Source organism: Coloeus monedula, assembly GCF_965178545.1.
Source record: "Coloeus monedula genome assembly, contig: HAP1_SCAFFOLD_31, whole genome shotgun sequence".
NCBI classification, from domain to species: domain Eukaryota; kingdom Metazoa; phylum Chordata; class Aves; order Passeriformes; family Corvidae; genus Coloeus; species Coloeus monedula.
The window spans coordinates 7,705-19,775 of NW_028120826.1; the positions used below are offsets into that span (position 1 = coordinate 7,705).

The 12,071-nt window shown below is 55.2% G+C and overlaps 1 protein-coding gene across 1 annotated transcript; it reads left to right on the forward strand.

The window, feature by feature from the left end:
- Window positions 1–693: 693 nt before the first annotated feature.
- Window positions 694–10,336, forward strand: LOC309585522 (olfactory receptor 14J1-like; the record flags this gene model as incomplete). The annotated part of the gene is made up of 2 exons (XM_082303503.1): window positions 694–1,606; window positions 10,038–10,336. 2 exons carry the CDS (start codon window positions 694–696, stop codon window positions 10,334–10,336), a joined length of 1,212 nt encoding a protein of 403 aa, XP_082159629.1.
- Between the last annotated feature and the right edge of the window lie 1,735 nt (window positions 10,337–12,071).

Below are 12,071 nucleotides of genomic sequence, written 5' to 3' on the forward strand. Positions count from 1 at the left end.
GCCTCAGATCTCCCTCAGGAAGTGCCTCCTCACACTCCTCTGCCTGCAGACAGCACCAGCAGCACCTTGGCTTGCAGCATCTCCCTTTGTCTGAGCTGCCCTTCAGGCCCTGCTGCCAGGGAGATGCCCCTGGGCAGTGCCCTGTGCTGGGAGGGCTCTGCAGGGCAGGGCTGAGCCCCCAGGGCTGGGCTGGGCTCTGGCAGCACTGTCAGGGACAAGCCTTGGACACAGAGAAACAGCTCCCAGGAGGCACAACTCCAGGCAGCAGAGAGCCAGAGCAACCACAGCTGCACAGGGAAAGGGAGAAGGGTTTAGAGCAATGGTTTTGAAATTGGAGCCTTCAAAAAGTCACTTTATTTTTCAAGCCCATTTTAAGTAGAATCACCGGGAAATAGAGGGAGGTGAAATGAGCAAAGGACACCTGTGTGGGGACCAGCAGGTCCGACTGCACTGGGGCACAGCGAGCCTTATTTTCCCTCAGGACCCCCAGTGTTCACGCTGAGAGCAATGCTGAGGATGAGGCAACAGCACAAACCTGAGCTCAGAAATCAAAAAGCTTAGCCAAGTTCTGTCACAGGAGGAGAAGTAGTTTTGAGGGGATTCCTAAGACAATAGCATAGGATTGACTCAGGGGAATCTGTCCCAGCTTGTCAATGCCTTCTTTCAACAGCCCACAATGCCCAGAGTGAAGGAATGTGCAACAGCAGCTCCATCAGCCCCTTCCTCGTGCTGGCATTGGCAGACACGCAGCAGCTGCAGCTCCTGCACTTCTGCCTCTTCCTGGGCATCTCCCTGGCTGCCCTCCTGGGCAGCGGCCTCATCATCAGCGCCGGAGCCTGCGGCCAGCACCTGCACAGCCCCATGTTCTTCTTCCTGCTCAGCCTGGCCCTCACCGACCTGGGCTCCATCTGCACCACTGTCCCCAAGGCCATGCACAATTCCCTCTGGGGCACCAGCCACATCTCCTACTTAGGATGTGCTGCTCAGCTATTCCTCTTTGTCTTTTTCCTCTCAGCAGAGTATTTCCTCCTCACCATCATGTGCTACGAGCGCTACGTGTCCATCTGCAAAGCCCTGCACTACGGGACCCTCCTGGGCAGCAGAGCTTGTGCCCACATGGCAGCAGCTGCCTGTGCCAGTGCCTTTCTCTACGCTCTCCTGCACACGGCCAATACATTTTCCCTGCCCCTGGGCCAGGGCAATGCCCTGGGCCAGTTCTTCTGTGAAATCCCACACATCCTCAAGCTCTCCTGCTCCAAATCCTACCTCAGGGAACTTGGGCTCATCGCTGTCAGTGTCTGTTTGCTCTTTGGCTGTTTTGTGTTCATTGTTTTCTCCTATGTGCAGATCTTCAGGGCTGTGCTGAGGATCCCCTCTGAGCAGGGATGGCACAAAGCCTTTTCCACGTGCCTCCCTCACCTGGCCGTGCTCTCTCTGTTCCTCAGCACTTCAGCATTTGCTCATCTGACGCCCCCCTCCATCTCATCCCCATCCCTGGATGTGGCCCTGTCAGTTCTGTACTCGGTTGTCCCTCCAGCCCTGAACCCCCTCATCTACAGCCTGAGGAACCAGGAGCTCAGGGATGCCCTGAGGAAAAGGATCACGGGTTGGTTTTCAGCAGCAATAAACTCTCATTCTCCTGCAGATCTGCTCTGATGTGACTCATTAATGCCCACTCTGTGTCCTGTGTCTGTTGCTGCTGACACAGGTGTTACGCTGCTGTGAATTTTTTCTCACAAAAATCTTTGTCTGTTCCATTTTTAATTTGGTATTTGCCTTTCCAGCGTGACCCAGAGACTGTATAAACGGGGAGCTGCACTACAGTATGTGTGTGCTGGAACAAAAGAAAGAACCCAGTGTTGTCTTGTTTCCCTGACATCTTTCCTCCCTGACTTCTCTGGAGCTGCAGGGTCGGTGCCTCTGGGCAGAGCTGGGGGAGAAAAGAGTCCCAGCAGGAGAGCACTGCCAGGGAGCCCCAGGGCTTCTCCTCCGTAACTCCTCTTCCTTCCCTTCCACACTCCCCTGCAGAGCCCCTGCGTTGGTTTCAGGCCTCAGGGCTCTGTCAGCGGGGTCCCAGTCCTGCTGTGTGACTGCCCAGGGACTGCAGGCAGGGACAGGCCGTGGGCACTGCTGGGACAGAGCTGGGCTCTGCAGCAGCATTTCCATCATGTGAGGGCATCTCCCCAGTGCAGGGCCTGAAAGCTTCCATCTCCTTCCCAGTTTTGTCTCAAGGATGTGCCCAACACAGCGCCCTGGAGAGGAAACCAGCCCTGAGCAGCAAAGGGTGGCAGTGCTCAGGGTGGGGGCACCCAGCAGTGCCCTGGCAAAGCCAGCGCCGCTGCCAGCAGGGGCCTCTCTGCCCAGGTCACAGAGGTTGTTCTTCCCTCCATGGAGGGACATCCAGGGACCGGGTCAGGGCTCCGTGTTTGCAGTGCACAGACAAGACACAGCCCTGAACACCCTGTGTGTGTGTGGGGGGACATAAACGCAGCAAGCACAAACACCTTCAGCTATTTCTGGAGTTCCCAGAGAGTGCCATCCCCTGGGAACCCCCTGGATGCAGGGCTGGGATGAGCTCCTGTGCACAGAGCTCCCTGTGCCCATCCCTGCGGCCGTGGGGCACCTCGGGCAGGGGGCAGGGCAGGGTGACACCCGCAGGGCTGAGGTCCCTGCCAGGCTCTGGCAGCGGCAGCAGAGCCCAGGGAGCCCCTGCCCGTGCTGCAATGAACTGTCTGTGAGCGTGCCAGGGAAGGACTTGTGTCCCTGAGCAGCCCTGGGGCTGGGAGCAGGGCATGAGCCCAGCTCAGGGGTGGGCAGCCGACAGAGCCCTGACACTTCTGGCTGTGCCCATAAGAGAAGGGTTGGGCAAGGTGACCCTGGTGAAACCTCTCTGTCCATGAAGTGACAACCAAGTGTCTCTGGCACTGTCCCTTCCCAGCCAGGCACCAGGAGAAAATAAGCTGAGAAAACTGTGGGTCACCATGAAGAGAGATTAATGGTTGGGGCAGGGAAGTAGAGAGCAAAGGCCAAATGCAGAAGCAAAGAAACCACAGGGAAGCAAGAATTCAGTGCATGGAGTGGCTGCTTTGGAAGACAAATGGATCAATACAGAAAATCCAGACACCCTCTCACTCCCTTCCTTTCCCCAGTTCATTGCTGGCCATGGCATCACATGGAATGGGAGATCCCTTGGGTCAGTCCAGCCCAGCTGTCCCCTCCCTGTGCCCTCGGGAACATTTGCCCACCCCCAGCCCATGGTTTGGGGGGCTGCAGAGACGCCTCATGTGGGGCCAGCCCTGCTCAGGGACAGTCAAAGCCTTGGGCTGGGACCAACCCCGCTGCAGCCACCAGTGCCAAGCACAGCAGCCCAGGGGCTGCTCTGGGCAAAGGCAACTCCAGCCCAGCCACAGCCCCACCAAGGGGGCTCAGGGGGCTCTTCCCACCTCTGTCATTCCACGATTCCATGAATCTTCTCCCTGCAGAGCTCTGTGGAGACACAACTGACAGAGAGGCAGAAGCAGAGCTATAAAATGCACCAGTACAAACACAGCAGCTCCTGTGAGGAATGAACCCTCCCAGGGCAGCGCTGGGGCAGGAGAAGCACCCAGAGGGAGGATGAGCTCAGGGCATGTGTGTGTGTCCAAGGCACAGAGGGTGAGGCTGGGCACAGGTCAGGGCAGGGCTGGCAGTGGCAGGGCAGAGCCGGGGACAGCGAGATTGTCCATTGGGACACAGCGCAGCCTCATGGAACTCAGCAGGCCACTGTGCCAACGTGGAATCTCATGGAACCACGGCTCCACTTTGACCAAGTGGGACCTCATGGGACACCGGTGACACTGGGACACTGCCAGCTCCTGTGGAATCCAGTGTCCATTGGGACACAGTGCAGCCTCATGGAAACCTGGAGACCACTGTGGGGCAACGGAATCTCATGGAACCAAGGGTCACTTGTGACAGAGAGGGGCCCCATGGAACACAAGGCTCACAAAAACATTGCCAGGCCGAGTAGAAACAAGGTGCCATTGTGGCAGAGCAAGGCCTCGTGGGACCCAGGGGAGCACAGGGTCACAATGGATTCTCATGGAACCAAGGCCCCATTGGGACAAAGCGTAGCCTCATGGAAGGAAACCCGGTGCCACTGGGACATCTGCAGCCTTGGAGGAAGCAAGTGTCCACTGTGACACAGCACAGCCTGATGGATCACAGGAGAGCACAGTGACGCCAGGGAATCTTGGGGAACCAAGTCTCAGCTGTTACAAAGAGGGGCCCCATGGCACCCAGGAGACCATTGTGACGCCGTGGAATCTCATGAAAGCAAATGTCCACTGTCCCATGGTGTGGCCTCATAGAGCGCTGGAGACCATTGTGACCCAGTGGGAAAATATGGAACAAAGGCTCCCTAGGGACACAGCAGGGCCTCATGGAATCCAAGAGAGCATTCTGATGGAATGGAAACTCATGGAACCAAGTGTACACCGTTTTACAGCAGGGCCTCATGGCACCCAAGACACCACTGTGACCCAATGTAATCTCATGGAACCAAGGCTCCAGTGTGACACAGAGGGGCCTCGTGGCACCCAGGACACCACTGTGACACAATGCAGTCTTGGGGAACAAAGTGTCACCTTCAAACCCAGCGGGTCCTCATGGAAGCCAGGTGCCACTTGGACATTGCCAGGGCACGTGGATCTCAGTGTCCACTGTGACACAGCACATGTGGACATTGACACAGCCTGTCACAGACTGTGACACAGCCCCATGGAACTCAGCAGGCCATTGTGACAACATGGAATCTCATGGATCCAAGGCTCTGCTTTGACAAGGCAGGGCCTCAGAGGACGCAGGTGCCACTGGGCCATTGCCAGCTCCTGTGGAATCCAGTGTCCATTGTGACACAGCGCAGCCTCAGGGCAACCTGGGGACCAGTGTGGGGCAAAGAAATCTCATGGAACCAAGGGTCAATCCTGAACATAGCGTGGCTTAATGGAACCTAAGTGCAACTGGGACCGTGCCTTGCCTCGTGGAAGGAAGGGGCCATTGTGACACAGCAGGGCCTCTCGGAACCCAGGAGAACATTGTGGGGCAATGGAATCTCATGGAAACAAGGGTCAGTGGTCACAACAGCCTGGCCTCATGGAACCCAAGTGACCATTATGACTCCATGGAACCTCATGGAACAAACTGCCAGATGTAACACAGCAGGGCATCATGGAACAATGGTGCCACTGGGACATTGCCACTGCTTGGGTACCCAAGTGTCCATTATGACACAGCTGGGCCTAATGGAACAGAGGAGACCACTGTGACACCATGGAATCTGAAGAAACCAAGGCCCCATTGTGACACAGAGGGGCCTCGTGGCACCCAGGACACCACTGTGTCGCAATGCAATTTTGGGGAGCCAAATGTCAGTTGCAAACCCAGCGGGTCCTCATGGAAGCCAGGTGCCACTTGGACATTGCCAGGGCACGTGGATCTCAGTGTCCACTGTGACACAGCACAGCCTCATGGAACTCAGCAGGCCATTGTGACAACATGGAATCTCATGGATCCAAGGCTCTGCTTTGACAAGGCGGGGCCTCGGAGGACGCAGGTGCCACTGGGCCACTGCCAGCTCTTGTGGAATCCAGTGTCCATTGTGACACAGAACAGCCTCAGGGCAACCTGGGGACCAGTGTGGGGCAAAGGAATCTCATGGAACCAAGGGTCACTTGTGACAGAGAGGGGCCACATGGAACACAAGGGCCACTATCATGGTTTGACACTGTTTAAAATACCAGCTACTCACGAAAATCATCACGAAGTGATCATGAGTTGAGATAAGGATTGGGAGAAAAACATTCTAAGTTCAAAACAGGTTCAAACTTAAAGGCATAAAGTAAATTTATTATTAACAGAGTAGGATAATGAGGAAGAAAATAAGCCTTTCAAACACCTTTTTTCCCCTCCATCCCCTCCCTCTTTCCCTCCAACAACGCATGGAGACAGGGCCTGGGAGTGTTTAAGCCGGTTCATCACTTGAGATCTTTCTTCAGTTCCCTCAGGGAGGGGAGTCTCTTTCTTTGCTCTGCCGTGGGCTCCTTCCCAGGGAGACAGTTCTCTGTGCACTTCTCCAGCGTGTTTCTAATTTCACGAGTATCAGTCCTGCCCAGCCTGCTGTAACGTGAGTGCCTCCCACGGGCAGAACAGCCTTCCCAAAACTGCAGGCGTGGGTCATCAGTCCATGGGGTGTAGTCTTTTAAGGATCAGCTGCTTCAGTTTGGAAGCAAGGGCCCTCTTTCTCTATCTCTGGAAGCAGGAGCCCTCTCTCCCTGTTCAGGTCTCCCCCTGGATTACAGCTTTTGTAGCATCCACCCGCTCCAGCGTGAGCACCTTTTCCCACGGGCTGGGAGTGGATCTCTGCATCCCCCCGTGGACTTCATGGATCCCAGGGAGACAGTTTGTTTTATCCCAGTCCTCACCACGGCTTGCAGAGAAAATCTCGACTCCGACGCTGGGAGCATCTCCTGCCCTTCTTTCTTTCCACTGACCTTGGTGCCGCCAAGTTCTCTTTCTCTACATGTCCTCATTTCTCCTCTTTCTACGACTAGGAGGAAAAAACTGCTGCTCGTAAATTATGTGTAAAGATGTTAAGAATAACCTTTCTATGCAGATATTAACTAGTTAACATTGTAACTGGGGTCAAATTACAAGATCCTAATATAGCTTGAGTTATAAGATACCTGTATAATCTGGATCATAACCTCCTGTACAATGTAATAGCTGGTACAGGGTTAACTGCTGCTCCTGAGTGCCATTGCCAACAAATGTCCCCAGTTCCAGGGTTTCTGCAGGGTTTCGCAGCACGGAGCAGTTGATTTGGTCTCGGTCGTGCCCCGGGGAATCGTTTGCCGTGTTTGCCCTGCCGGCCCCGCGGCCCCGCTGCCCCTGCGCGGGCGGTCGCAGCCGCCGCGGCGCCGGCGCCGTTCAGCGCCTCTCTCCATGCGGGGCGCTGAGAAGGAGAAGCCGCCGCCGCCGCCCCGGCCTTTCTGCTCGCAGCGCGGCTGGCTGGCAGCGGCCAGGCGGGCAAAGCTCGCCCTTCATCTGTCCTCGATCACTCACTGGCCTTGGGGAGATCCTTGCTAAGTGCTGCCCGGGAAGCCTGTGAAAACAGGAGTAAATCTGATTTTACCACTCGTGTGCTGTAATGCAACCTCCAAAAGGAGCGATGCTTTTCTGCACCTGTGCACACACGTGTCTAAAGCCCGTGAATCCTCCATTAGCTCCACATTCATTCTGAGGCTTTGCACCCAACGGTTGATTTTTTCCGATATTGGTCATTTTATCTTCAATGGTTGCAAAACAAAGCAGATCAGAGGAAACAAGTAATACAAAATTAAAATAAAACCCAAGAACACCCACTGACAACACTGCAGAAGATTTTTTTATAGTATAGTTTTTATTAAATCTTCTGTCAGTAGATATGTTCCTCCTAATTCCTTTATGCCTTTTGAACCACAGCTATTTATCATTATTCCTTTTTAGTATTTATTATGCTTTTAAAACCCCATGTATAAGAGGCTGATGCAATCAGAAGTAGTTTTGTATCCCAAATAGACTGAAAAACTCAATTCTTCATCCCAAAGAGACTAAAGCCGGTGTGTTTGGCGTCCCATCTCACACAGCCGGTCCCGGTATCTCCGCAGGGGATTTCTGCCCCGGGGCAGCCCCGTGGCCATGGTGACACCCTGAAACATAGATTTAAAAGAAAGATTTTAGTTATAGGCTAGCTCTGTTGAAATTAGTTAGAATAAGAAAGAATTTGAGCTGGACTAGAGTTAATTCAAATAGTTAAGAGAGCTAGATTTGAAATGGTTTTTAAGATGTTAGTAATTGATTACTAAATAATTGATGTTCTGTCATTTGTGTGTTTGTTTAGCTGTGCTTAGAACGAGGAACAGAAATATTGATCAGTTGGTCTAGGGAACAAGGACAATTCCCAATTTCCTCCCTCTGTGGGAACCTATTCAAAAGTCACACAAGAGGAAATTTGGAGGTCACTAAAGTAATTAAGATTGTTAAAGTTCAGAAAGGCAAAAAAGGTGAAAGTAAGGGAGATGAGCTTACTTCATCGATCTGGGACCACCGACCCAATTCGAGAGCAGCGACTCAATTCAGAGCACGCACTAGGCACGCTTAATGACATTAAAGCTCATTTCCATACGAAGCGGAGAATGGGAGGGGTCATTGTTATAAATATGTATTTGTATTCTGGATATTCATCACTTTTGTGGATAAATGAACTCTGTAACCGTTCATAGCTGGACACTGCGCATTAGGAAGCTGTTCCACGCCGCTGTCCGGCGCCAATAAAACATTCACTTTCTAACTCTAAACTGTTGGAGAGCTTTTGTCTGTCTCAGCTGGATATCGATATGAGATCGATATTCATATCTTGGTAAATCAAGCCCCGAGCACGGACACTGGGGCCGGTGTGCGAAGGCGTTTGGGACTGCACGGACGTTCTTTAGCAGCAAGGTTTGTCTTTATTCTCTCTGTCTTTATTCTCTCTCTCTTTACTCTCTCTCTTTACTCTCACTCTATTCTCTTTCTCCTTATCGTCTCTCTCTTTTCCACTCTCTCTTTATTCCCTCTCTCTTTACTCTCTCTTTTGTCTTTCTCTCTTTATTCTTTTTTTTCTCTCTCTTTACTCTCTCTCTTTTTCTTTATTCTCTCTCTTTACTCTCTCTTTACTCTCTTTATTCTCCCTCTGAAGGAAATGAATACAAAACCTAAATTTTTTAGCAATATAATATTAAACATTTATTAGTCAAACAAAGGCAAATCACAGCGTTGGGGCGCTTGGCAATATTGCCAGAGGCGCCCTCCATTCATTTTACTGTGGACTTAAGGACTCTCTTAAAGTGTTACATATTCATTAAGCCCAGAAAGTCATTTACACTTCACTCAACTTTCCCCCCTGTCCGGTCTCGGCCCCTTCCCCCAGCACGACGCCGCCTCGGTGCTCGGATCTTGAAGAAGAGACACAAAGTCCCAACAGAACAAGCTCTTCTGTTCCTTTCTTTTTTTTTTTTTTTTTCCCCAGTTATTTTATGCTATTTTATTTTATAATCTATTTCATTTTTAGTTTGTGGTTTTTTCTTTTTGCCTTTTTATTTTTTCTTCCATTTCATCGGCTTTTTCGCTATTTTCACCTAACGCAGCCTTTGTTCCTCTCCCGGAGGTTTGTGGTGAGGTGCTGTCCCACCGGCTCTCCCCGGAAACCAACGAAATCAATTGAAATAATGATGAATTGTTGAACTCTTCCCGCTGCTGTTTCCAGAAGGCCCCGGGAGGAGCCGGGGGCGGGAGGGGGGTCCCGGTGCCGGGGGCAGTCACCGCTCGCCGGGCGGATCCCGGTGGCCCAGGTTGGGAGCCGCGGAAGTGCCCGAGGGAGCGCGGGGGCGGGGCAAGAGGGGGTGCGAGGGGGTATCGGTGCAGGATAAGGGGGCTCGGGGGGGTCTCAGCGCCGGGGATGGAGGTGCCGGGCGGTCCCTGTGCACGGGAGTGGGGGTTCAGACCTGGATATGGGGGTGCAAGGAGGTCCCGGTGCCGGGAACTTGGGGGATGGGGGCGTCACCGGCCCGGAGATAGAGTTTCAGGGGGGTCCCGGGTCCAGAAACGGTGGCTCAGGGGGTTTTCCTGGGACGGGGAATGTGGGTTCAGGGAAGTCCCCTTCCCGGGAATGGGGCTTCAGGGACGTCCTCGTGCCAAATAAGGGGAACAGGGGGTCCTGGTGCTGGGCAGGGGGATGCAGGGGGGGGTCACAGTATCCGGGAATGGTGGTTCAGGGGGTCCGGGGAGGCCCCGGGGCCAGACAAGGGGGAAAAGGGGGGTCCCGGTGCTGGGGAAGGGGATGCAGGGGGCTCACAGTATCCGGGAATGGCGGTGGAGGGTGTTCTAGTACCCGGAAATGGGAGCTCAGGGGGTTCCCGTGCCCGGGAATTGCGGCTCGGGGGTTCCCGTGCCGGGGTCCCACTCGCCCCTCGCCCCCCCAGGAGCGCCCCCGGCCCCAGCGCTGGAGCCATCGCGCTGCTCCGCTGGCCCCGCCCCCAGCCCGGCCCCGCCCCCAGAGCCGCCTCCGGCCCCGCCATTGGCAGCTCGGGCTGCTCGTGACGTCACCGGTGGCCGGGCAGATCCCGGCGGCGCAGGGCGGGAGACGGAGAAGCCAAAGGGACCGAGGGAGCGCGGGGGGAGGGACGGGGTAATTCCAGGGAATTCCCCTGGATCCCCTCCTGGCATCCCCCGGACCCTCCTCGGCCGCGCCCTGCGGGACCCCCGGGCCGGGCTGGGCTGAGCTCCCGGGCCCCGCGGCCAAACTCTGCCTGGAACCCGCTGGGTTCGGCCCGGAGCGGGGCAAGCACCGGGACCCGCGGATCCATTTTGTCCTGCGGCTGCGGGGCCCCAGCCCCGGCGGAGCAGGACTGGGCGCTGTGACCCCGATCCCTGACTCCCAATCTCCTTCTCCCTCTCCTCTCCTCTGCCTTTCCTTTGGGTGATCATAAATCCCAGAGCGGCTGCAGAGCCCCGTGCCCAGTTCGGGTTTCCCAGGAAAGGGAGGCCTAGGGCTGAGGTGCTCCGGAACTGCCGGGAATGGGGTCCAGGGGTCCCCGGGGTCAGGGAAACAGGGGATGCAGGGGCTGGGAGAGGAGGATACCCGGGACAGGGAGTGCAGAGGGGTCCCAGTGCCCAGGAATGGGGATTCAAGGGGGTCCCAAGGCTCCCAAAGCCCCTCCCATGGGGGAGCAGGAGCTGGGTCAGGAGCGCTGTGGGAGAGAAAAGGAGGTGACCCCGGCATGGGGGGGACATGGGGGAGTCACACGCGCTCCGAGGGGGGGACACGATCCCCAGGGATCCCCCCTCACCTCCTCCCGCAGGTGGAGGCCGAGCCCCAGCCCAGGAGGACGAAGCCCAACACGAAGCCCCCGGCCCCCGTCAGCATCTTGGGGGGCATCCGGCGGCAGCTCCGGGGGCGGGAGGGGCAGGATCCGGGAAACGGCGGCGGCTGCCGGGAAGGGACCGGGACGGACTGGGACAGGCTGGGATGGACTGGGACAGACTGGGATGCCAGGTTACACCAGGACCAGAACCAGGACCGGAACCCACTGGGACCAGAATTGGGTAACAGAGGTCACACTGCGAGCAACAGGGACCACAGGGAGAAATTGGGAGCGTGCTGAGTGCAGCTGGCAGCAGCTGGGAGTGACTGGGAGCGTGCAGGAACAAACTGGGCGAACATGGAACACCCGGGGGACGCGGAACAGCCGAGGGACACGGGATGTCCACGGACCGTGGAAGGTCCAAGGAACGCTGAGCGTCGCTGCCACGGCTGCAAAAGCTTGAATGGAGTTTTTATCCCGTGACGTTGCCGGGGAGCAGCGGCAGCTCCGCGCCCCCAGCCCGGGGGTGGGAGCAGGGGAGCCGCGGGCAGCACCTTCGGGGCACAGCCGGGGGCTGGGGGGCTCCTCCCCGCAGTTCATTTTCTCTCCCCTCCATTCACATTTTCTCCCCAAAACTGAAGTGTTTCTCGCCCCAGTTAAACTGTTCTCCCCAGTTAAGCCTTGAGGCCCCTCTGTGTCCCCGGCTCCTCCCGGCAGGATCCGGTCGGGACCTTCTGGAAAGAGCAGCGGGAAGACTTCAAAAATCCATCATTATTTCGAATGATTTCGTTGGTTTCCGGGGGAGAATCGGTAGGACAGCATCTCACCACAAACCTCCGGGAGGGGAACAAAGGCTGTGTATGGGGGGAATAGAGAAAAAACCCGATGTAATAGAAGAAGAAAAAAAATTGAAAAGAAAAAAAAAGAAACTAAGAATAAAAGAAAAAAAATAGTATTATAGATTATAAAATAAAATAGCATAAAATAATTATGAATGAAGAAAATAACGGCAGAACTTCTTCTGTGGCTACTTTGGGACTCTTCTCCGAGCTTCGAGCTGGGTCTGAGCCAGGAGCCGGTGGGCTGGGAGAGACATCGCTGCTGAGGGGCTGAATATTTCCGAAACTAAAGGATCAAGGGACACCTTGAGGT